At 43.5% G+C, this 26,045-nt stretch overlaps 1 protein-coding gene across 1 annotated transcript; it reads left to right on the top strand.

Annotated features, from left to right (window-relative positions):
• Nucleotides 1-213: 213 nt before the first annotated feature.
• MTARC2 (mitochondrial amidoxime reducing component 2) lies at nt 214-17,346 on the top strand. The gene is made up of 7 exons (XM_073338836.1): nt 214-526; nt 1,535-1,708; nt 6,468-6,630; nt 8,869-9,009; nt 11,080-11,141; nt 11,220-11,291; nt 15,975-17,346. The coding sequence occupies exons 1-7, from the start codon at nt 246-248 to the stop codon at nt 16,099-16,101; spliced, it is 1,020 nt and encodes a 339-aa protein (XP_073194937.1). The 5' UTR covers nt 214-245; the 3' UTR covers nt 16,102-17,346.
• Nucleotides 17,347-26,045: the final 8,699 nt, after the last annotated feature.

Here is a 26,045-nt window from a genome sequence, read left to right as displayed (position 1 = left end):
CTCTGCACGGCGCGAGTGGGTCCGGGGCAGCGGCGGCGGCTTTTCCCGCCCCGGCAACCTCGCAACGGCTGTTTCCAGCGCCTGGAGAGCGGGGCCGGCTGGGGTGAGCGGGCGGGAGGCAGGACCGCTCGGCCCCGGGGGCTGGGCAGGGGCCGGGGGGCCGGCAGGGAGGGGCGGGACGGTGGCAGCCCGGACCCGCCCCGTCCTCATCAGCCGCGGCCTCCGCCCCCCTCGCCTCAGTCGCCATGAGCGGATCCAGCTGGGCCCTGGGGGGCTCCGGCCTCCTCCCGCCGCTGCCCCAGTCCCAGGCCGCCTGGCTCGGCGCCGCCGGCGCGCTGGCCCTGGCCGCCCTGCTGGGGGCCGCGGTGTGGCGCTGGGCCGGGCGGCGGGCGGGCAGCCCCCGGCTGCAGCGGGTGGGGACGGTGTCCGGCCTCTTCGTCTACCCGGTGAAGTCCTGCCGCGGGGTGGCCCTGCGGCGGGCCGAGGTGACGGCGCTGGGGCTGCGCAGCGGGGAGATGCGGGACAGGTACCGCCCGGGGGCCGGGGCGCTGCGGGAGCTTCCAGGCCCCTTAGAAGCGCCCCACACAGGCCGTGTCGCCCCCGCCCGCCCGCTTCGCCCCCGCCGCCCCCTGGAGGCGAAGGGGAAGAGGTTGTTCGGCGTGAGAGGTTGACCCGTGCTTCAAGGGCCCCAGTGAAGCCCCTTGCAGTCAGGGGGAGGCTGTGCCAGGGGGAGGCCCTTTCCCTGGCTGGAAGGGGAGCTCTGCCTAGCTCTGAGGGCTTGTCTCTCTCACCAGCAGATGTTGGTCCAATAAAAGAGATTCCCTCACCCACCCGGTCTCTCTGATTCACCCAAGGAGATCGAGACTAAAACTCAAGATGCGACTCTCATGTTTAAGGCTACGATTTTGTCGTGGACGTTTTTAGTCAAAGTCGGGGACAGGTCAGGGGCAATTTAACAAAAATTCAGGGGAGCTGTGACCTGTCTCTGACTTTGACTGAAAATGTCCATGACAAAACGGGTAGGGAGGAGGGTCGAGCACCCTGCCCTGCTGTGGCTGGGAGGGACCCCGCCTGTGGCAGCTGGGGAGCTCCCGGGGATTCTCCCACCGGCAGCATTAGCTGAGGAGCTGCCTGGGATGCCCCAGCCACCCACTGCCCTTGGTGGCTGGGGAGCTCTGGGGGTCCCCAGCACCCACGGACTGGGGAGCTTCGGGGATCCCCTGCCAACCGTGGCAGCTGAGGAGCTGCTGGGGATCGGAGCTGTCCGGGGATTTCCCCCACCCGCCCCCAGTTGTGCTATAGCTTATTAGTTTTAGTAATAGTCTTTTTAATGAGAGACATCACTGCATTGTACAGGGCATAAAGGGGAGGGACATCAGACTTGCTAAGGAAAAACCTGAGTAGTTATGATAAGAAGAAAATGTCTAAGCTCTGTGCATCAGGAAATCTCTCTCTTTGCACTCCAGTGTCTTGATCATTGATGGTGCTGTGTAAGTAAAATGTTTAATATATTTCATTCCCTTTTAAATTGCAGGTTTTGGCTTCTGATTAATGAGGATGGACATATGGTTACTGCCCGACAGGAGCCTCGGCTGGTCCTGATTTCCGTAAACTGTGAAAATGGCTACTTAACCCTGAATGCTCCAGAAATGAAGGAACTGCGTGTTCTAGTCAAACTCTCCAGGAAGAATTCAGTGCACAATTGCAGGTATTAGAGGAAGATTTTTCTTTTTGAAGTACTAACTTTAATTTAATATGCTTTTCTTTCAGTATTTTACAAAGAAAGTGTAATGTACCTTAATGGGCTTGATGCAGGAATTACTGGGTGAAATGCTATGGTCTGTGTTATGCAAGAGGTCAGGCTATGTTATCATAATGGTTCCTTCTGGCCTTAATTTTTTAATAAGTCCACTTATTATTGAAGTCAAATTTTCGGAGAGGACATCAAGGTTATCAGAGATTATACACTATATCTGCCAAATTACTCATGCCTATTTACTGTCTATTCTGCATTTAGCTTGGCTGCGTGTTTGCATTTGAAAATCTTGGTCATGTATGTAGCTATTTCTTGATTTCCAATAAGCAAATTCTGTGTGATGTGCAACATCACATAGAATTGGTAAACTGGAATTTATGACATTAGGTATTTTACCTGTACTGAAATCTACCTTGGAAAATGGCCAGTGCCTAGCAGAAAAGGGAAGAACACTTTTTCCCTGTTAAAATGTCAGTTACATTTAAGAATATTGTGGCAGCTGTAAATGTTGGTAACCCACATGAGCGTGGTGCCAAGGGCTTCTCCTTTGGATAGCAGAAGACATTAGAGTACCAATTCTTCTAGCTGCTGGCGTTGAGAATAAAGCAGCTTTATAAGGAACTATATTTGCCAACTCTAAGTGTAAATTGTTGCTATGGAAACTACTATTAACTATTTAACTATTAACTGTTGTAGTTCAGTTTTTCTTTTTAATTTACATAAGATGGATATAAATTGACGGTGATGCTGTTTACGATGGAACGCTTGGGGGGAAAATAGCATTATCTTTTTAAAATCTGTCTTCTATGTATTCTAAGATCTGATCCACAATATTTCACTTTTCAGAGAAAATGTCATTTAAAAAAAAAGTTTGTAGTCCCTCCTCTGTGCTGTGGTTCGAGCTCCCCCCCTTCTATTTGGTGCTTGCTATCACTGATGTTCGGAGTGGCGTATCCTCTTTTTCCTTCCAGGATTAGGTTCTGGGTTCTCTTCTGGTGCCTGGTGCCTCCACCCACTGTGACTCATTGCTCTGCTGTTCTTTGAGAGAATTAAATGGTAGTGGTAGCTGGCAAGAAATATAAAGCCCACTATACAAGGGACAATAAAGCAAACAAACACAACCCCCTGCAAAGGATTGACACACCCAAAATAACAGCATAGCAAAGGGGGACTTTATTGGGTACAGGAAAATAGGATCTGGGGAAGGAAGGGGTTAAGGTTATAAGTAAATAAATAAGTAAAAAATAAATCATTCCCTAACTTCCCAACACTCGCAACTCATCCTAACCCCCGGCTCCATCCCTGGCACCTTCTTAGGCAAATTGTATGTTAAGGCTGAGTCCTGAGATGGAGTGTTGCAGTGCTGTGTTGTTGGCCAGCTTAAACAAAAAAGCCCTCTTACCTCTCTTAGCCCTCTTACCTGGGGGCTGCAGGGGCAGGGTCCTCTCCTGTCTTCTATCAGGCTTTCTGATTATGTGAAAAAGTAGCCCAAAAATTGCTAGCCACCACCACTGGGCTCCTTTGGAATCTCCTGTGGGCTGCTTGTGTCCACCCAGTTGGGAACTTTCTGTGCTGGGAGGCAGGGCTGGGGCCCCTGTCCTGCAGCCTGAAATAGGGGAAGGGAGGTGGAGCTGCTGGCAGTGGAGGGTGAGGGGCAAAGAGCTAGGGCTGTGAGACAGATGGATCTGCAACTCTCCTCCTCCCCTGGCAGACAGCCTGCCTTGGGAAAGCCCTGTGACAGTGCCAAGCAGGTTTTCCTTGTGACAGGGCTCGGAGCTGGAGTCTCTAGGGTAGCAGCCAGAGAGGTAAGTTGCTGAGTAACTTCCCTCAGGACTGCACTGGGACAAAGGGTGGTCCTAGAGCTTCTTGGGCTGGGGAAGAGGGGCCCCCATAGGTTTGTTTCCTTGCCCTGATGGAGAGAAGAGCTCCCCGTAGGTTCCTGTCCCTCTGTGCAGTCTCTCCATCCGAGACTCCCACCAGGGCTCATGCTATGCTGACTCCCCCTATCCTTAGCCTGCAGCAGTGGTTCTCAAGCAAGGGTATGTGTATTTCTTTGGTTACACAGATGTTTTCCAGGGGGTATATCAACTCATCTAGATATTTGCCTAGTTTTACAACAGGTATATAAAAAGCACTAGCAAAGTCAGTACTAAAAATTCATAGAGACAATGACTTGTTTATACTGCTCTATATACTGTATGCTGAAATGTAAATACAATATTTATATTCCCGTTGATTTATTTTATAATTTATATGGTAAAAATGAGAAAGTAAGCAACTTTTCAGTAATAGCGTACTGTGAAACTTTGGTATTTTGATGTCTGATTTTGTAAGAAAGTAGTTTTTAAGTGAGGTGAAACTTGGGGTCCACAAGACGAATCAGACTCCTGAAAGTGGTACACTAGTCTGGAAAGTTGAGAGCCACTGGCCTGCAGGGCTGGATTAATCCATCATCAGACCCTACACAGACATACACTTCTGGGCCCCTGTCTTCTAATTTGAATAAGAATACACTTCAGTGATGTTCCCTGCAATACATATCTCTGCAGTAAATTTGCATCCCAGCTTGTTTACTCCTATTGGAAAAGGAATTCGTTTCTGTACCTGGCCAGTACTCTCCTTTCTTCTTGATTCTATTGGGAAGGCAACGTAAATCTCAACTGTTTGTGAGGACTGTCTCTGTCTACTCATTCACTGGTGCAGATTTGTGCATGAATTGAAAGAACTTCACCCACTCGAGTGAGCAGCATTGCGATCTGGTGCATGGGGTCACAATCACAACACCCCTTCAATATGTCTTGGCTGCCATTCTGTCATGATGGAGTGAATCTACATTGGGGTGTTTATACAAAAACAACAACCTCCACTCCCCACGCTACATATTTTGGGACCCCCATGTGAACTTACTGCAGCTCCCAGGAAGCGGCCACCAGGTCTCTGCAGCCCCATGGCACATGGGGGGCCAGGGAGGCTCCATGCCCTGCCCTGGCACCTGCAGGCACCGCCCCCGCAGCTACCATTGGTCGTGGTTCCCGGCCAATGAGAGCTGTGGAGCCAGCTCTGGGGGCAGGGCAGTGTGCGGTGCCGCCCTGGCTGCCCATGCGCTTAAGGGCCGCAGGGACCTGGTGGCTGCTTCTGGGAACCATGTGGAGCTAGGGCAGGCAGGGAGCCACCGGTGTGCCACCGTCCAGACTTTTAGTGGCTCATTAGGCCATGTTGACCGGAGCCACAAGAGTCCCTTTTTGACTGGGCTTTCCAGTCGAAAACTGGATGTCTGGCAACTCTAACTGCCATAGAGCTCGATTCCCTTTGTGGGCAGTGGGATTCTCACAGGGACTCCAGGGGTAGCTCCCACAGTTAAGTTTTAAAACTGAAACTAAAACAATGTCTCAGGCTGTGCAGTGTTGGGGGATGTGCAGCTCTGGTTGGTCACTTGTTTAGCTCACCCCATACACCAGCCTCACTATTTGCCTCAGCAGGAGTTTCTGATTCCTTCTGTCCCCACCCCTTACTCCACGCAGGCTGAGAAATGGTGTCAGAGGACTATGGTAGCCATTATAGTTGTTGTCCTGTTGGTAGGGCCCCCTAACTAGATGATCCTTGTTGTCCCTTCTGACCCTATGGTTCTGTGATTCTATCTCATTCCATAACTCAGGGCTTTGCACACATTTATAATAAGGGGTACTTCAGAGAGACAAGTTTCATATATCACCCTATTTTTACCTTCCTGTGTTGGGAAAATGTTGGACTTACACAGCCCTCCCCCAAAATGAGGGGTTATTTTGTCAGGAACTGCAGGATCAAATGACTCTAAATTTGTTTCACGCACTCTACTCTGGCTTCTGAATTGACAAACCCATTCTCAAGCTAATTTGACTGAGTATGTGGATTTAAAAAAAGGACGCAATATCCGCTTTAAACAGAAACCATCTTGCAGCCTTAACTATGGTATCGTCTATCCTTGCCCCTTAATAAAAAATGCTTAAGGAACAGAAAGACTATCTTTGTGTTGATAAAAGTGTCACCTGATGTAATCTTTAGGTGGCATAATCTCTCATTTTTGTCTAAATTCTTATGCCCCTAGAATTTGAGGCAACACTTCCTTAATCACAAGGGATGGGATTAACAAATGTTGATCGACAGTGACTAACTGCTCTTGAAAACTGTCATTCGCTTGCTTAAATTGATCAAATCTAAATTGGTGTATCTTTTGGTAAAGGTTTTCTGTCTTTTAAAAATGAAAAATGGAGTGGAATTATACTTGGTATTATTGACACAAGTGTGTAGAATAAATCTCACTTTTTTCTTTTAAATCTAGCATGGCAAATGGATGTTGTGTATTACAGTACATTGTTGTAACAGTTAACTCAGCCTAACTTGTTCAATCCCTAACAGGTGGGAAATTTGATTACTGTATTTATCAGTACCACTGTTCTGGTTGCTTGTCTGCAAGGAACTGGCGTTGCATGTACTGGATTTGTTTGGATTTTTTAAACATTTGCACAGAATGTCTTAGTGGGTCCAGAATTGAACTTACAATTAGTCGGAATCCAAAAATTCCATATTTAATCTCTTTATCGTCACTCAGAGAGCTCATTGACGGCATCTTTTTCTTTGTTTTATAAAAGCAAGATGTTTGATTTTGGATTGTGGAGATGAAAATAAGTCCACTTGAGTTCTCTGCTTTTAAACTATCTCACGCTTCTTTTAGGCTGTTTGGATTGGATATCCAAGGCAGGGACTGTGGAGATGAGGCAGCTCAGTGGTTCACCACCTTCTTGAATACACAGTCATATCGACTGGTGCATTTTGAGCCACACATGGCCCCTAGGAAGTCCAGAGACGTATTCACCACTTTCCGATCCACAGATGAGGTTAGGTGAAAGTTTTCCTCGATAATCCTTTTTTGTGTGTGTCTTCCTTCCCACCCAACCCTCCTATTGTAATACTTGTTCTATGGGGAAGCCTGGTCATACTGAAATACCTACTTCATGCATATGAGCAGTCCCATGGGTTTGCTCGCTTGCTTAAATGGTGTTTTAAATCAATTAAAGTTATTGAACACGAAGAGCTACAGAATCTGAGGCTGTCATTTTGACAAGAAGTGACCCAGCATGTGACTAAGGGGAACTCCTGATGCACTTTAATGAATGAGAGATGCTGGGGTTTTTGAAGGCAGTTTATTGATAAATTCAATGTGTCCTGAAACTCCCTCTGCTGTCTCTATCCCTGGTTCTGTGCAGCACTGTTCTAATATGAACGGTCTTTACTTCTATTTTGTTTACAGATACTATAGTGGCTGGATTGAGCCCTGTGTTAATCAGAGGGTTAGTGCTTCCACTGAGGAAAGCCCACACAAAAGAGGGTTATGGCAGCACAAGCTGCCCACAATCCCCTCTCCCTTGGAGTGGGCCTGCAACCACTGCATTAGAAACCGGGTACAAGGGCAGGGAAGTTGGGTGATGTGCTAAATCAGTGCACTCCTTTGGCAGCCTCTGCTTCCTGGGGTCAGGAATGGACAGCTGCCCTTCCTCCCTCTCGTTCCCATCCTCCACTGTACCTCCCCTAAGCAAAATCCTCAAGGGAGCTGGGTGTTGAAAACAGTATCTCTCCTTCTCCAGGTAAGAGTTCCCCCTGGAGTATAGTTGGCTTTGGTAGTGCATGGAGATGCAGATTGAGTACCCTGCCCTGCAGCTGTGAGTGTTGTTGTTTATTGAGCATCAGCATTTTACCTGGTGTTGTTGCTTAAACAGAAAACATGTACAAGAAGTTATATTAAAATCTCTACTCTCTGTGTGTGTCTTCTTGACAAGTAAATGAAGACTAATTAAGACCATTAAGAGGGGTAATGGTTTCAATGAAGCGCTCACTGAAACAGAAGATACTGTAAGGTGCTAATTCGGCAGATGCAGGTACTCAGGGAGCACAGCGTGGTGCTGTTGATGTTAATGTGGAGGATAGAGCAATGTAAACAAATTTCATTGCACATTTTCACTTATTTGAGAGAGGGGAGGTACAGACTACCTGTCATTTTACAGATTTTGTACAATGTGTGCAAGGAAAAAAGGATGGTTTGGGAGGGAAGGGAGACTTTCAGTGTGCACTGAAACTCTCCTGAAAACTGCCTTCAAAGTCTTTTACGCTTGTCCCATGTACGGATGTGTGCAGAGGGAGTTTTCTTAAAGTATTATTTAGTAACGCTTTTTGCCAAAGTGGCAGCCTCCATGACAAAAAGTCAGTGCCATTAATGATCAATTGCAACTTAATTTTGATAATGTTTGTTGAGTAAATCTCTTACCCAGAGTTTGTGATAGAGTGGATTCAGTCTATCAGAAAATCTCATTTGATATAGATTGAAATAAGGAAATATTGAAAAACATAGTCAGTTTGCTATTTGTAAGTCTGGGGACAGGAAAGGGAATTGTCTTTTTTTCTGACACTCCAGAGAAAGACATCCCTAGGCAGAGAACTATAAATATGCAAATAAACTTCATGCTGACCAAGTGGTATGCAAAGAAGGGTAGAGAATTAGGAACTAGGCTCTCTGTGGGCTGAAGGAAACACTTGACTTGCAGAAAAAAAATTAGAAAAATAATAGTTCTGGACTTCGTAATTAAATAGGGGTCACCTTTTATATGAAAATTCCATTTATAAATCATTTTATAAAATAGTAGTAAATGATTAATAGATGTTTTATCAAATGGTTAATTGATTAGAGATTGTTAGAGTCCAACAACTCAATGGGTTGCTTATAACCTTCTGTAATATCTTCTACTGATATCTGCAACACGGAAAACTCGTGTCTGTAATATTCTTCCATCTATTATTGATATTTTATAAACAACTTATAAATGGAAATTTGTATTTGGTCAAACTTTACTATTAATTTACAATGGCTACTATGCTGGGAAGGGGCAAATTATTTCACTTCTCAAAATACTGCCCCTGAGTCTTAAGAATGTGACTACAACAACATAAAACTATGTGGCTAAATATATGGCCATCAGTTCACAGTTATCTGTTTCTTGGCCATCGAAAGTTCTGCAGACTTTGACTGTTGAGAAGCATTTTCTTGTAGGAGCATTAGGATTTATTTGCCTTCATTTTTGTAGATTGCCTATCCTGACTGCAGCCCGGCCATGATCCTCTCAGAAGCTTCGTTGGAAGATCTAAATACTAGGCTGGAGAAGAAAGTTAAAATACAGAACTTCAGACCAAATATTGTGGTTACGGGTTGCAGTGCTTATGAGGAGGTAAATGATCTGCAGCAGTGATTTTAAAACTTTTTTTTCTGGGGACCCAGTTGAAGAAAATTGCTGATGCCCGCCACCCAGTGGAGCTGGGGATGAGGGGATTGGGGTGTGAGAGGGGCTCAAGGCTGGGGCAGAGGGGTTGGGGGTCAGGAGGAGGTCAGGACTCTGGGCTGGGGTGCAGGCTCTGGGCTGGGGCCGGGGATGAGGAGTTTGGGGTGCAGGAAGGGGTTCCAGGTTTGTGGGGGAGCTCAGGGCTGGGGCAGAGGATTGGGGTGCAGAGTTACCTCTGGTGGCTCCCGGTCAGCAGCACAGCCAGGATGCAGAGGCAGGCTTCCCGCCTGTCCTGGCACCGCGGACTGCGCTGCGCCCCAGAAGTGGCCAGCAGCAGGTCCGGCTCCTAGGCAGAGGCGCAAAAGCGGCTTCACGCAACTCTCTCCTGCAGGCACCGTCTCCCCTCCACCCCCCCAGTTCCCATTGGTGGTTCCCAGCCAATGGGAGTGCGGAGCCAGTGCCTGGGGTGGGGGCAGTGCGCGGAGCCCCGTGGCCCCCCTGCCTAGAAGCTGGACCCACTGCTGGCTACTTCCAGGGCTCAGCGCAGTGTCAAAACAGATAGGCACTAGCCTGCCTTAGCTGGGCAGCACTGCTGACAGAACTTTTAACGTCCCGGTCGGTGGTGCTGACCAGAGCGACCCAGAGTCTACGTGCCGTGACCCAGTAGTGGGTCGCAACCCAAAGTTTGAAAAACCCTGATCTACAGTACTTTAATTGCTATTTGTTCTGAGTGTTGGATGTGTTCTTCAGAACCCTATTTCCTTGGGATATAGAGTCCAAAGAACATCTAAAGCCTTGGCTGTACTTGGGATTAACTCTGATTTAGCCATCAATAGCCAGTGACTGGTGTAGCTGCAATGGTGTAAACCCCAAATACATATAAGGAAAGCAGCTATCTTGGGGTTTGCCCTGGCACATCTGGCCACCAGTCGCTGACTCCCAGGTACAAATAGAGCCTGAGAAATTATACTATAAATGCTTGCAAAGTTTAAAGGGAGATAATAGGTTTGTGGATATTAATTGATATTTATGCAACCTAGTGAAGCATAAAAGGAATGTATTGAAAATGTGAGGCTGGGACTTCATGCTTGCCTTTAGACCTCAAATGGGAAATCTTATGTACAGTATAAGACGTCTAATGATAGAGGAAAAAAAAATTTGGGAGTGAGTGTGTGTGATATTTTATCACATTTTGCTTATAAATAAAAGCTCATTCTGATGGTCCAATAGTACCATAACTGCTGCATATTTATTGGTTCTCTAACTTTCAACATTTAATTAGTGTAGATAAAACTGTGGGTTTACATGGTGGAGTGGTGCAGATTTTACATGTTTGGGTTCACTCTGGAGAGTTCCTCTTTGCTCCTGAGGACCTAAAATTCCCATTGCAGGATTGTGCCTCTGTCTTCCAAGTAGGATTGCATTAGGAATCTTCTGGGCTGATAAGTGAAGACTGACTTTGCTTGTTTTCATTGATAACGTTTTGTGGAACTGTAGTTAACTTAAAATTTTTTAGATTAAATAGTGTTAATTATCAATTGTGAAATCGGAACACAAACACTCATGACTAGAAAATACACTCTGCAGAAGGCTTTTTTGGTTCTCCCTTTTTGTATTAACCTGCATTTTATGTTTGGTAAATTACGGGTTTTTAATAAAAACCATGTCTGGTTTAAGACAGGCACATTTTAAATGATCTGGTTGTCACCTTTTAGTGGCGTGTATCTGAAGCAATTTGGTAATGCATGCAGCTGACCCTGTAACTTTTGCAAAACTGATCAGTCTGCTTTGAGTAGATGATTAATATACTGATGTTGACAAATGCAATGATAACATGTTTTATTAAAAATAATAGCATATCTATTCTAGCTCTTATTATGAGGATGCAAGAAAGCATGATGCTGTAAAATGATGCTTCGTCTTATAGTAATGACCGTGCTCAAAGCCAACTTCTGGGAAATATTTAAATGCAAATATTGTGAAAATATAATATTATATCAATGTTTACATTTCCCTTAGGATTCCTGGAATAAGATACAAATTGGTAATGTGCAGATGAAAGGGACAATGGCTTGCCCCAGGTAAGGGTTTAAGAATATATTTGAAGGACAAATAAATATTGAGTAACTGCTGTTGCCTAACATTGTCTATCATTACAGGTGTATTTTAACAACTGTTGATCCGGAAACTGGGATCATTGACAGAAAGGAGCCACTGGAAACACTGAAAAGGTAGCAAAAATAATAGTGTCTCATCTTGATTCAGCAGTTATCTTAAAAAGAAGGCATTTGAAACGTGTGTTGCGTGTACTCATACAACCTTTTAAATTGCAAACTTTTGGGTTCAGTCCTTGCCTATGCACTATATTGAAAAGAGGACTCATTAAAACTCTCCTCCACCCACATCCTATATATAGGACTCCTTGATCCACTTTTCAGTATAGTGCGCCTGTATAGTCTAGGCAAAGACTGGACCCAAAGTATACAATCTTTTACATTGCATAATTTAACTGTCTAATTGTAGCTGGTAATCATTTATATCTGTCCTACAAATAGATAAACTATAGTTTGTGTGTGTGTGTGTTAGAGACAAAGAGTATTATTGGTGATGTAAGTAGCATCACCTTTCTTAAGGTCGCCTCACACTTCCCATTTGAAGAACCCTTTTTCAGTTACTTATAACTTTGCCAAACTTTAACTACTTGGGCTGAAGTTTTGCATGGTAGGTGTCTGCCTTAGGCAGGCTTTGTTTTTGTTGTTTGGGAGAGAGTGGGGTTGGATTTTAGCCAGAGATTTAGCCATTTCTGAGAATGAGGCTAGAGAAAAATGTTTTCCCCATATTTAACACTCCCCCCTCCCCCAAACTTTGGTGATCTTTTCTTTGTAAAGCTCTAGTGCCCCCATGCTTTAGATGAGGGTCTTCACATGTGGTGGTGGGGCTTTATTTCAGGAATGTGCCTCTTGCTATCCCTGTGAAAATCCTCCCATATGAGGCCAAATTATAAGCCTTTGAAAACTTTCAGTAGAGACTTCATAGAATTTTACCAGATACATTCCCTGAAGATTCTGTCTGCACTAGTCATTCTCCTGCCTGAGGCTGAGCAGGACTTCTCCTGCAATTCAAGCTTTGGGCTGCTGTGGGATGGGCCTAGGTCCAGGTCTGGGCACCTGAACTGAGAGCAGGGAGACTTTCTCTCCTGTGCTCTAAATGAACCCCTGCTGGGCTGGGGCATAGTGGAGGAGGAAACTGCCTGATTCAGATTTGAATGCAGAGTGGACAAGAGCTGGACCCTGTGGGAGGTGGGGGTAGAAATTGGGACTGGAGACTGGTGGGGCAGGAAAGGAGGGGGACTGGTAGTTGGCAGGGGAGGGAATTGAGACTGGTTGGGCAAGGAGATGGGGAGGGGAGAAAATGGACGGACTGCAATTGGCTTGCAAGGAGACTGCAGCTGGGAGCCGAGGAAGGAAGACTGGGAGCTAGTAGATGGGAGAGGGAGGAAACTAAGATGGGATGAGGAGTTAGTAGATTCTGGGACTGGCTGGGCAAGAATACTGGGACTGAAAAGTAGTGGGATGGAGGGAGGAAAAAATAATAGTGATCATGTAATTAAAGACTGTCATGATGCATACCCAAATTAAGATAGCACAGGCAACCTTTATTCTGGCATTTTCTGACTACTGAGTGCTTGACTTTATTAAGGTTGCAGTGTGTGTAGTCTATATAATAGATTACAGGAATGTCACAGTGAACCCTAGAATGTCTGTTGAGTCAGTGTGAAGTGATGGAAACAGTTAAAAACATGGCTGAGAGCTCTCTTTGTTTAGAATATCATCAGGTTCAATCATCACCGGAAGTGCTGGCCAGTTTTTAAGTTCTGAGCCATTTTGACTTTACGAAATACACCCATGTGGTGTACAGCTATAGTTAAGCATCCATGCCAAGAGTCCCTAGACCATTGTGATACCACAGGTAACGCAACCAGTCATCACCCTTAGTCTACATCTAATTTGCATGCAACGGTTTCATTGGTTCTTTGAGGGAGACTGCACACAGATGGTGACAGGTTTCAGTGGTAGCCATGTTAGTCTGTATCAGCAAAAAAAATCGAGGCATCCTTCTGACACCTTAGAGACTAACACATTTATTTGGGCGTAAACTTTTGTGGGCTAGAACTCACTTCATCAGATGTGTGAAGTAAAAGATACAGGAGCAGGTATAAATACATGAAAGGATATATATCTACCAATGTGATCTATGCCATCATGTGCCAGCAATGCCCTTCTGCCAAGTACATTGGCCAAACATGGCAGTTTCTACGCAAAAGAATATATGGACATAAATCAGACATCAGGAATCATAACATTCAAAAACCAGTAGGAGAACACTTCATCTCTCTGGTCACTCAATAACAGACCTCAAAGTGGCAATTCTTCAACAAAAAACTTCAAAAACAGACTCCAGCGTGAAGCTGCAGAACTGGAATTAATTTACAAACTAGATACCATCAGATTAGGCCTGAATAAAGACTGGGTGTGGTTGGGTCATTACCAAATCTAAACTTAATTTCCCCAATGCTAATTTCTCCCTACTGTTACTCACACCTTCTTGTCAACTGTCTGTAATGGACTACTCTCTTACCCCTTCAAAATTTATTTCTCCTCCCATGGTATCCTTGTGTTAATTGATTTATCTTGTTAGACTGACCTAACACATCCTTTCATGTATTTATACTGTATCTTTTACTTCATACATCTGATGAAGTGGGTTCTAGCCCACGAAAGCTTATGCCCAAATAAATTTGTTAATCTGGTGCCAAAAGGACTCTTCATTTTTTTTCACAGATGGTGAGTTATTTGGCCCAACTGTCAGACCCATTCAATAGCTTGGGGCTTTCAGCTACTTGTGTGCGTGACAATGATCAGTCAGTCTCTCATGTGAGCTGCTCCATTCCATTAATTATCTTACCTGTCCTACATTGTCACCCGTCTAACTAGCTTGCATCCATTAAAATGACCAAAATGAGAGAGCATACTTCAAGTGTTCTCTAACCTTCGCCCTGTAAAGCCATGTGTCCTTTGACTTGTATACTTCAAGGCCCCAATCTTGCAATAACTTACCCCAATCATCCTTAACTTTCTCTTGAAATCAATGGGATTACTCACGGTAGTAAAATTAGGCAAGTGTGTAAGGGTCTGCAGTTTTGGACCCTTAATACAGCCAGCATCTTATCAGCTTTCTTTCCTGCCTCTGCACGCTGAACTAAGAATTGAATTGTCAGATCTGTCAGTGCACCCAGATAATCTCCTTCCAGCAGTGTTAACTAGTTTACTGCTATTTAAACTGTACTGGTACTTAAGCCCCGAAAACTGTTATGCGTGTGTGAGATAATTTACTCACAGCAGTAGCCTCACTAAGTTCAGTTCATTGTGTTTGCCAAAAGAAAATCTATTGACTATTCCATCCTAAATTTTTGATGTGCCATAAAACTTTATTCACATCTTATTGTACTTCAACAAAAATTACCTTTACTCTTCATAATTCCATGGAACCTTGAAACAGACCTATTTATTTATAACCATTTATTTTCCGCCACTGCATTTGTCCAGGGTGCACTACTGTAGGGCAGCCCATATGTGCTGGGCTGCTTGTGTATTTAAATGCTGCATATTTCTTTAAGTGTTTAAGTTTTTGTTCAGTTTTTTTAAATAGTGGTAGTGGTATGAAGAGAGATGAGTGAAGAGTATCCCAGAACATGATCTACTGCTAATTTACAATGAAGGGATGATATTAAAGTTACTTCAAAAAACCCCATTAACCTCTGTTACCTAGGGCATAATGTCTGTGGATTCTATTTATGTCTTAAACACATACACAGAATCTGGGTACTTATATAAGTTCATTATATAATAACATTCATAAACCATTATATAACCATTATATATAAGTTCATTATATAACAACATTCATAAACCAGTCGGAGAACACTTCAATCTCTCTGGTCACGCAATCACAGACATGAAGGTCGCTATCTTAAAACAAAAAAACTTCAAATCCAGACTCCAGCGAGAAACTGCTGAATTGGAATTCATTTGCAAATTGGATACTATTAATTTAGGCTTAAATAGAGACTGGGAGTGGCTAAGTCATTATGCAAGGCAGCCTATTTCCCCTCGTTTTTTCCTACCCCCTCCCCCCCCCCCCCCGACGTTCTGGTTTAACTTGGATTTAAACTTGGAGAGTGGTCAGTTTGGATGAGCTATTACCAGCAGGAGAGTGAGTTTGTGTGTGTATGGGGGGGGGGGGGGGAGATGTGAGAAAACCTGGATTTGTGCTGGAAATGGCCCACCTTGATTATCATGCACATTGTAGGGAGAGTGGTCACTTTGGATGAGCTATTACCAGCAGGATAGTGAGTTTGTGTGTGGTTTTTGGGAGGGGGGTGAGGGGGTGAGAGAACCTGGATTTGTGCTGGAAATGGCCCAACTTGATTATCATGCACATTGTGTAAAGAGTTGTCACTTTGGATGGGCTATCACCAGCAGGAGAGTGAATTTGTGTGGGGGGGTGGAGGGTGAGAAAACCTGGATTTGTGCTGGAAATGGCCCAACCTGATGATCACTTTAGATAAGCTATTACCAGCAGGACAGTGGGGCGGGAGGAGGTATTGTTTCATATTCTCTGTGTGTATATAAAGTCTGCTGCAGTTTCCACGGTATGCATCCGATGAAGTGAGCTGTAGCTCACGAAAGCTCATGCTCAAATAAATTGGTTAGTCTCTAAGGTGCCACAAGTACTCCTTTTCTTATTCTGTTGTGTTTCCTCCAACTTAAAACAACCCCCTCCCTTTTTTTTCTCTACTTCTTGAAGCTGTGTTTTTCCTTAAGTGATTAATAATGATCATTTTCTCTGTGCAGTTACCGTTTGTGCGATCCTTCTGAGCGACATCTTTACAAATCCCACCCTTGGTTTGGATGGTATTATGGAATTGATAAAACTGGAACGCTTCAGGTTGGAGACCCTGTGTACAAGATAGTCCGTTGACGGAAGATGCATTTTGAGTGGAAAATAATTGTTCATTTATATATGCAAATGTTTTTCTTCTGTGAGCGCAGAGCCTGAAATAACTCTTTGATGTTATCTTGAGGTAAAAAAAATGTATCCCCCATTCTTTGGGACTGTGTAAAAGTACACTGTCCTTGATTGTCCACAGATCCTGTGAGGTGCCAAAGTCTTCTCAGATCAGTCAGTTCACTAATGTGCCTTGAGCCCCTCAATCTAAAACTAAATCTTTAGTTTTCCATTAGAGTGTAAAAGGAAAACTGTCCAACACTTAGATCAGATTATAAAGTGATTTTTCAGTCTTACACATGCACACTTGTATTATTGCTATCTGTGGAATGAGGCAAGAGGGTGAAACAAGTTGGATAATAATAGTTGAATGTTCCCTTCAAGGTTTGCATATGTTTTAAATTCCTATTTAAGTTGTAATGTCTTAAGAGAACTACCTTTGGAACGTTTTGATCTCTCGTTACTTTGTTGTGGATTGGCAGGCAGAGCAAGAAATTCTGAACCAGTAAAAGAGTGGGTTCTGACAAGGCATGAAGTAGGCTAGAATGTTTTGGAGCTTAGATTCTCTACTTTCTATTGTGAACATTGAAGTGCCTTTCTGTTTGAACATTCCTGAATAACAACCTAGTAAAGTGAAGAAGTAGGCCTGTTATTGACAGTACTGTTAGTTAATTAGTTAACAGTACTGGGGAAGCACTTACCATGCTTGTTGCAAGTAATGCACGCCTGCTTGCCTGCCTACCTATCTCACATTGTTGTTGCCGAGGATTGACTGATGTTTGTAAAGTGCTATATAAATGCTAAGTATTGTTGTGGCAACATGTATCCCAGTATTAGCTCCTGAAGAAATGTAACCTTGTTCGTGCACAATGTGGTGAATGGTGGCAGGCAGTGGAAGAACAAGTGTCCCCATGGGCGGAATTTGGTGCTCATGCTCCTGAGCATAAAGAAGTTGAACAAAATTTAAATCCATTAAAATTACAGTAATTAAAAGTGGGCTTTTGGGGGATCTGGGGTAGATAAGTTCAGATGAATATTTTTTAATACAAATGTTTAACTTTTTTAACTGATGGAAATTTAATTATTTAATTGAAGCAGCTAGGGGAATGAGATTATATAAACATTGTTAATCAGACAATTCAACGATGGTTTTCTACAATTATGTAAAACTGTAAACTGGATTTTAACTCTAGAAATAAATATAAATCAAAATATAAACTAGAGTCCTAACTACTGTTTAATATGATGTGCAATTTGAGGAACTTGTTCTCTTGGCTTTTGCCATTTGATGTTACATCTTACCTAAGTTGGTGTTTAGTTATTTCTCTGCTGCTTCATATACCGTTTGGAAAAGGCCCTTCCCCCTGGTGCCCTACTGTTAAAGCCCTAAAGTTAAATGCTTTGTGTAAGAAGCAGATGCCAAGTTCAGTATCCAAGTGCCCTTGCATTGCTGTGGAGAAAGGCTTCAGTGCAGAAAAATCTTCAGATTTCTGATGTGGGGAGAGAATCATTAGCAGCCTGGATCTGTGTGGATGTTGTCAAAGAATCATCCTTGAACCTGAAGCCAGCATGTTGATGCAGAACAATCCTTCCAGTACAGGACACATCAGAGCTTAGATACCTTCTTGTTTATCTTGTGCTATGTAGCTAAGAACAAAGACTCAAAGTAGACTAGATCCTGGCCCTGCTGTGGTCCATTTACAATAGTCTAGTAGCACAAAGGGACAGAATGCTGGGTTGGGTGAATCTTTGGTTAGGTTGAGCCAGCTCTGCGCTCCCTGCTTCCCTTGTGATCCTTGGTGTGCATGAGGCATTAAATGTGTGGTTGGAACACTGCATCCGATTAAGTGAGCTGCAGCTCACGAAAGCTTATGCTCAAATAAATTGGTTAGTCTCTAAGGTACCACAAGTACTCCTTTTCTTTTTGCGAATACAGACTAACGCGGTTGCTACTCTGAAACCTGTTGTACCCTTGACATCTTTGGCTGTGTCATAAATATAAAGGGAAGGGTAACCACCTTTCTGTATACAGAACTATAAAATCCCTCCTGGCCAGAGGCAAAACCCTTTCACCTGTAAAGGGTTAAGAAGCTAAGATAACCTCGCTGGCACCTGACCAAAATGACCAATGAGGAGATAAGATACTTTCAAAGCTGGGGGGTGGGGGAGGGGAAACAAAGGGTCTGTCTGTGTGATGCTTTTTCTGGGAACAGATCAGGAATGCTCTTCATAACTCCTTAAATTAGTAAGTAATCTAGCTAGAAATGCGTTAGATTTCCTTTTGTTTAATGGCTGTTAAAATAGCTGTGCTGGAGGGAATGTATATTCCTGGGGTTTTTTGTCTTTTTGTAACTTAAGGTTTTGCCTAGAGGTATTCTCTATGTTTTGAATCTGATTACCCTGTAAGGTATTTACCATCCTGATTTTACAGAGGTGATTCTTTTACTTTAATTAAAATTCTTCTTTTAAGAACCTGATTGCTTTTTCATTGTTCCTAAGATCCAAGGGTTTGGGTCTGTGTTCACCTATGCAAATTGGTGAGGATTTTTATCAAGCCTTCCCCAGGAAAGGGGGTGTAGGGCTTGAGGGGATATTTTGGGGGGAAGACATCTCCAAGTGGTCTCTTTCCCTGTTCTTTGTTCACCACGCTTGGTGGCGGCAGCATAGGGTTCAAGGACAAGGCAAAGTTTGTACCTTGGAAGTTTTTGACCTAAGCTGGTAAGAATAAGCTTAGGGGGTCTTTCATGCAGGTCCCCACATCTGTACCCTAGAGTTCAGAGTGGGGAAGGAACCTTGACAGGCTGATATAACCGTTCCCTGAGGGCTGTTACTAGTCAAGGCAAGTTACAGCAGCCATTAAGATCCGTCACATGCATAAAGCATATACTTAACTTTGCAGGACTGGCCCCTGTTTAAATCATTAATTCTATTTCATCCTATCTGGCAGCAGTTTGCCAAAGAGAGCTCTCAAACAGATTATGTAACTGTGCTATCAGCGTTTACCTCTGAACTTTGTCACAGTAGCTTATTCCTGCTAGACGGGATGTAATCTCTGCTGAAAATTTTAACACTAGCGTTCTCAGGTGACAATGGATATGGTAGCTAATGTGATAACCTTTATTGTACCAACAAATAAATACGAGGTGGTCCGCTTTCTCCCTTCTTCAAATTGAAGCAATTCCTGTAGAAAAAATGAAGACGCTATAAAATGCCCACAGCCTGTCAGGAGTTAATCACTGATTCCCTCCCACCCCCATAGAGGTGATGGTGGTGGCGGGTGGGGAGGAGAACATTGAGGAGAGCAGAGTGGGATGAGAGGAGAGTTTATTGTCTGGAACATGAGGTTTTTCTTGATAGAGGCTGAATATGCAGATTTAACTTGAGGGGTGAGATTTGGGGTTATCTTGGATGTTGGGGAAGCACAGGAACAGAATACCTCTGGGTGGGGCTGAGGGGCAGAATTGGCCTGGCTCTGGGGAGTTGGGGAAGGGGGCGGGGTAAGGGTGCGGGGAGAAGGGGGTCTATGGGACCCCGGACCTACCACCACCCCCATCCTCCAGGTCCAGTTGCCATGAGTGGATCCAGGAGGCCCCAGGGGGTGCTGCTGCCTCAATCCTGGACCACCTGGCTTGCTGCCACCACTATGCTGGCCCTGGGCCTCCTTCTCTTGGCTGGGGTCTGAGGCTGGGCCAGGAGGTGGGTGGCTCCCAATGGCAGCAGGTGTCTGGCCTCTTCATGTACCCCGTGAAGTCCTGCCTCGGGGGGGGGGGGGGGACGACTGTGCAGTGGGTGGAGGTGACTGAGCTGAGCTGCACAGTGGGAAGCTGAGCTGCAGAGTGGGGAGATGCAGGAGTTACTCCTGGGGATCCCAGTCGGTGAGTCCGGGGAGATTCTCTGTGCTGCTGGTGAGGTTTCCATTGCCCAAGCCCACTGGTCCAATATAAATTGTCGTCTTGCTGTGGGGCAGCCCCCTTCCATGAAATGCCCTGTTGCTGCAGGTTGCACCTTGACCCTGGGTTAATATAGTGATGAGTCCTGGGTGAGTATCATTACTATTTATTGGACACTGCCCTGGCCTGCTCTGTGTCCGGCAGAGCACAGACAGTGAACCGAGAACAGGGGAGCAGAGGGGTTGCAAACACTTTCATAGCTCAGGGACCCACCTGTTTTTACCCTAGGATGTCTATGGCAACTACAGAAACTGCCTACAGCAACAAGTAAACTTAGGGAAGTACATTACAGATTGGAAATGGGTTGGGCCAGCACTACGTGACTAGTAAGTGCAGATCATAGCTTAGGTACGTATGCTTGAGTACTATAAACAACTGTGGGTTTATAAAATTATATATTAAAGTAAACACTAAAAAGAGTAGAAATTGGGGTATGGAGAGCTTATTGCAGGATCAGTGCCACAATTAGCAGTGACAATTGTATATAGTCATATCTTGTATCTGAGCTATATAGAATTCTTGTGTGCTGTAGTGGAAGCTGTAAAGGGGGGCGGGAAACCCCAGAGTATGCACCAGCTATGGTTGTCTCCAGGTTTAACTTCAAGAACCCTTGTAATATAGATGTAGAGAGAAATTAGCAGACTAAATACAGATTTATCATTGCCTTTTCTCTTCTATATGTACTTCATGTTAAACCTGTGTTAACAAAACCGTTTTTAACAGTCTGAAGCAAATTTCTAGTAATTGGTCTCCATTTCTTGTATTTATAAAGATTTTTTTCTACAAATTCTTCAGTTATCCATAGAGCCTCCCACTGTATTCAACGCCTAAATGTTGAATGCGTCCCAAAAAACCAAAACCAAAACGTTTGTGGGTTGGTATTTATTTTTGGAAGATCTTTTGTGTTGATTTTATGTAGAAAACTAAATGGAGTAAACTCATTTTTTGTTTTGTTTGCACATTGCCTTTGATTAACCTGCCTCTTTGAGAGAATAGACTCTCTTTACATACACAATATGGCTAATTTCTAGTTAGCTTTATGTTCCTTCTAGTTGAGCTGATTTGTAATACGGTATGGAATCATAAAAATATAGGGCTAGGAGGGACCTTGAGAGGTCATCCACTCCCGCCCTCTGTGCTGAGGCAGGACCAAGTTTACCTAGACCATGCCTGATAGGTGTTTGTCTAACGTATTTTTAAAAACCTCCAATGATGAGAATTCCATACCTCCCAAGGTAACCTAGTCTAGGGCTTAACTATCCTTTATATTTAGAAAGGTTTCATAGTATCTAACCTAAATCTCCCTTGCTGCAGATTAAATCCATTATTTCTTGTCCTACCTTCAGTGGACGAGAAGAACAATTGATCACTGTCCTTTGTATAACAGCCCCTAACATACTGGAAGACTGTTCTCAGGTCCCCTGTCAGTCTTCTTTTCTCAGGACTAACCTGCCCAGTTTTTTTGTTAATCTTTCCTTATAGGTCAGGTTTCTAAACCCTTTTCTTATTTTTGTTGCTCTCCTCTGGGCTGTCTCCAGTTTGTCTACATCTTTCTTAAGGTGTGGCACTTAGGATTGGACACAGTACTTGGAAGAGGCCTCACCAGTGCCAGATAGAATGGGACAATTACCTTACTTATCTTACATATGACACTCCTGTTAATAAACCCCGGTGTGATATTTGCCTGGTTAGTAACTGCATCACATTGTTGACTCATATTCAATAAGTGATCCACTACAGTCCCTACATCTTTTGCAGAAGTACTACTGTCTAGCCAGTTATTCCCCATTTTGTAGTTGTGCATTTGATTTTTCCTTCCTAAGCATGGTATTTGGCACTTGCCTTTACTGAATTTCACCTTGTTGATATGAGTTTGGGAGGGATAGCTCGGTGGTTTGAGCATTGGCCTGCTAAACCCAGGGGGGCCAATCCTTGAGGATAAAAATAAGGGCTGTCCCTATCTATATTTTGCTTGCTTTTAAGTGTTTGGTTTTGTAAATGAGATGTTAGCTAAGAACACTGTTATTTAGCAAGCTTACTGGTATAAAAATTATTTATTTTTAAATTCTCAAGATATAGAATGTTTTGAGGGTTGGTTGGTTTCTCTCCATCATTCCTATTTCTTTTGCGTAGGAAATTATTTAGTTGGGGATTGGTCCTGCTTTGAGCAGAGGGTTGGACTAGATGACCTCCTGAGGTCCCTTCCAACCCTGATATTCTATGATTCTAAGGTTGTTTTGAATTCTTATCCTGTCCTTTTGAAGTGCTTGCAACCCTGCCTAGTTTGGTGTCATTTGCAAATTTTATAAGCATACACTCCATTCCATTCTCCAAGTCATTAATGAAAATATTAGATAGTCCTGAACTCAGGACCCCACTAGCTATGTCCCTCCCACTTTGACAGCAAACTATTAATAACTACTCTTTAAATATGGTCTTTCGAACAGTTGTGTAACCTTCTAGTCGTTTCATTTAGATCACATTTCCCTAGTTTGCTTATGAGAATGTCATGTGGGACTGTGTCAAAAGCCTTACTAAAATCAAAATATATAATGTCTACTGCTTCCCCTTCCCCCATAAACTAGGTCAGTAACCCTGTCAGAGAAGGAAATGAGGTCTGGAAACTGGACAATTAAACTCAGATTCCCCGGTAGTACTCTTAAGTCCTTAGGCTCTAAAGGATTTGGCTCCAGTCAGATGTCTGGGTCTTGACTGAGGTGGCAAGGGAAAAAGTCTGCCTCCACTAGATTGGAGACAGCCCAATACTCAGTACCTAACACTGGTGCTGCAGAAAACCAAGTGGCCAGTCAGCTCCCGGTGCTCCTTGGAGTGAACAAAATCACTGACAAATCCATCTCCTCAGACTACCATCTTGGTGCCGATGGCTCTACTAGTGCCCCATAAATTTAGATAAGTCAGAGACCTGAACGTGGTGGCGGGTCCGGATTCTCATCTGCTGGGCACCAACCCCCTATCAGTACCGAGACCCACCCAGTCCCTGGACTCTCACTTATCTCCAGTACCAACAGAGTCATCACCATTTTCTAGTGGTGCTCTATCGACGGCAGATAATGGGGATTTCTCTTCAGTCCTCCCAAATTGCCATCCATGGCTCTCCTATTCACTCTCTCTCTTAGGAACCTGCTTCTGGAACCTTAGGGGAGACGGAAGACAGCTGAGAGAGACATCCTGAAGCCCTGTCCCAGTGGCATGGATGTCCTTGTATGCCTCCTCCCATCCCATATGGTTCCCCTCAATGACTATATTGGGACCCTGGGTGGCGTACCACCAGCAATCCTCTAGAGCCTCTCACCTCGCTTGCCACATGATAACGGGTAGTGCGTGGGAGTCACCTGAAGTGGAGCACCCATAAAGACACTACTAGAAGAAGGAAGAGGTGTACTCACCCTGTGCACTAACCAGAGTTCTTTGAGACTGTCCCTATGGGTGCTCCACTGTCTGCCCTCCTGCCCCTCTGCTTCAGCATTTCCTTTATGGGTCTTTGCCGCGGTGAAGGAACTGAGGGATCCTGTGCCACTCCCCATACCCAGCTTCACCCAGAATTTACTGATGGCTGCTGAAAATTCAGACTGTTGTTGTTTTTTCAAGACCTAACTTGGTTTTCTGTAGCAATATTTGGAAATACTGGTTATAGTTAAATAAACATTATATAAACAAATGTATAAACCGCTCATATGGATTTGCCTATTTCAGGATTTCCTATAAGAGCAAATGCCGTCTGATTTGCGTTGTCACTATTCGAACATGCAGCTGGAAAGACATTAAGTACTGAACAGGGCAGGAAACTGCTGGTGCCAGATAGAAAAGTTAAGAACTCTTTTGCTCTGTTTAAAATATCAATTACATTTAATAATCTTTTAGCAACTCAAAACACTGATGGCAATAACGAATATGCTGCTAAACGTGTTACATCTGTGGATTGCAGAGGAAATTATTGTCTCTGTGTCCCCAGATAGTCTAAATGTAGCAACATGTCTAAGGAATTGTATTTACAAACTCTGGCTGTAATTCCATTACTATAAGAAATACTCTTGGGAACTAGTTTTTAAACTAATACAAGACAGATGGAAATTTTATTATAAGCAAACAAAGACTGCAATTACCATTGAAGACTCTGGAATTATGGGGAGTTTTTGCATTTCTGGTACAAAGTGTATGTAATGTTTTAGGCTAAACCAACACGAAAAGCTAAGTTATAAGAAACAGTTCAGCTATAAAAAGCGGTTAGCTACAAAAACAGCCACATTAGGAAACTGTATAAATAATTTTAAATGGTTTTGTTGAACAAAACAGTGATTAACTTGAGTGCCCTCTTACGGGTCATAATCACACATATAGGAGCTCTTAAGGCATCGCTAGCTTTAATAGTCTCCTTCCGCTTGACTATTGCTATCACCTCTTCAAAATTGTTACAGTACACAAACACATCTTTATTTACAATAACACATTAACCTAGCATTTTAATACAGTTTCCTCTACCTTAAAAAATAAGAAGGTTTCTCATTCAGCCTACCCCAGACCTTTCTCTTTGTTACCTAATCTCTATTGACTGGCAGTGGGGCGGGAGTGGTGGTGGGGAACACCTATTCACTGAGAAGAGCCCCTACATATAGTTTGTAACTATTTATTTTAACACCTCTTTGCTAAAAATTCGTTTGGCTTGAAAATTCCCTCACTTTTGAAGTATTGACGTTTGTCTAACTTTTCTTTGAGCTGCCTGTAGTCAAAAATAGTTTGTTCCCACTCTGTAAAGTTTTATATATCACTAAATAGCCTTGAGGGTTTGTGTGCCATATATATTTGAAGAAAACAGACTATAATTAAGAAAAGTTATTAGCTACTGTTCAAAGTAGCAGCCGTGTTAGTCTGTCTTTGCAAAAAGAAAAGGAGGACTTGTGGCACCTTAGAGACTAACCAATTTATTTGAGCATAAGCTTTCTTGAGCTTCAGCTCACTTCATCGGATGCAACTAGCTAGTGTTGTGGATAGTATGAGCCCAGTCCTGCTCACACTGGTATCAGTGGGACTTTTTGCCACTGTTCACTGGAGAGTGACTCATCAGTTCTTTATTGGCTGGCCGCATCTTAGAAAGAAGGATCCCTTTATTCAGCTAACATTAGGGTGACCAGATAGCAACTGTGAAAAAACAGGACGGGGGTAGGGGGGCTAATAGGCACCTATATAAGAAAAAGTCCCCAAAATGGGATATCTGGTCACCCTAACTAACGTCCTTCTCCAGCTTAAGTGATAGAGATCTGGGTTTTATTTTATTTATTTATTTGGACCAATAGGACTGTGGTTCCAGTAATGGATTTACAGCAGTTGATATGTGGTTTATTAAGAAGAAGTGGCAACCGTTCATAAATAAACTGGAGTCCCATCTAAAACAAACCCTATGCATTTTGGTTAAACTGAATGTGTACTTTTTGTCATTCAATCTAAAGTGGCACCATTTTTGATACTTTTGGCGAAGTGTCTGATGTTTTGACCCTGTATCTCCCCAACATAATCACATTACAAATTTGATCTATGGGTAGATTATTTTTTAAATAATCCCTTCTTTCCTAATTTAGTTCAGTTGTTTATCTAATAAAGGCCTTGTCTTTCCATTACTCTCAACTCTCTTATTCTGGTCAGCCATAATTTCATGATATTTTTTTTAAACCAGAGAACATTTAAGGAAGTACTATTATTGAAAAATGAGATGGGATTCCTTATCAATGGGACCAACAGGTGGGGGTGGGGGTGCACACGGTGACACAATATTCTCATTCCTTAGCAGTCTGGTCTACTTTTCAAAGTGAAAGGAAATGCTAGGAGCTAGTAAAAAATGACTCTTTTTACATTTCCTACCAAAGGGTTCCCTTCTCGTGTGGGACATGTACACAGGTCTATTATCCCAACAAAGTGACAAGCAGAAAATGTAAGTGACTTGCATATATATGC

The sequence above is a fragment of the Lepidochelys kempii genome, chromosome 3 (genome assembly GCF_965140265.1).
Source record: "Lepidochelys kempii isolate rLepKem1 chromosome 3, rLepKem1.hap2, whole genome shotgun sequence".
In the NCBI taxonomy this organism is placed as follows: domain Eukaryota; kingdom Metazoa; phylum Chordata; order Testudines; family Cheloniidae; genus Lepidochelys; species Lepidochelys kempii.
Note: the sequence above shows the minus strand (reverse complement) of the source record. Positions and strands in the feature narration are given on the sequence as shown.

What these genes read in the sequence shown, in the direction of transcription:
- MTARC2 (XM_073338836.1), top strand. Translation starts at nt 246, where the DNA reads ATGAGCGGATCCAGCTGGGCCCTGGGGGGCTCCGGCCTCCTCCCGCCG. An exon ending in CTTTCCGATCCACAGATGAG is followed by an intron (nt 6,631 to 8,868) that starts GTTAGGTGAAAG and finishes TCATTTTTGTAG; the next exon opens with ATTGCCTATCCTGACTGCAG. An exon ending in CCACTGGAAACACTGAAAAG is followed by an intron (nt 11,292 to 15,974) that starts GTAGCAAAAATA and finishes TTCTCTGTGCAG; the next exon opens with TTACCGTTTGTGCGATCCTT.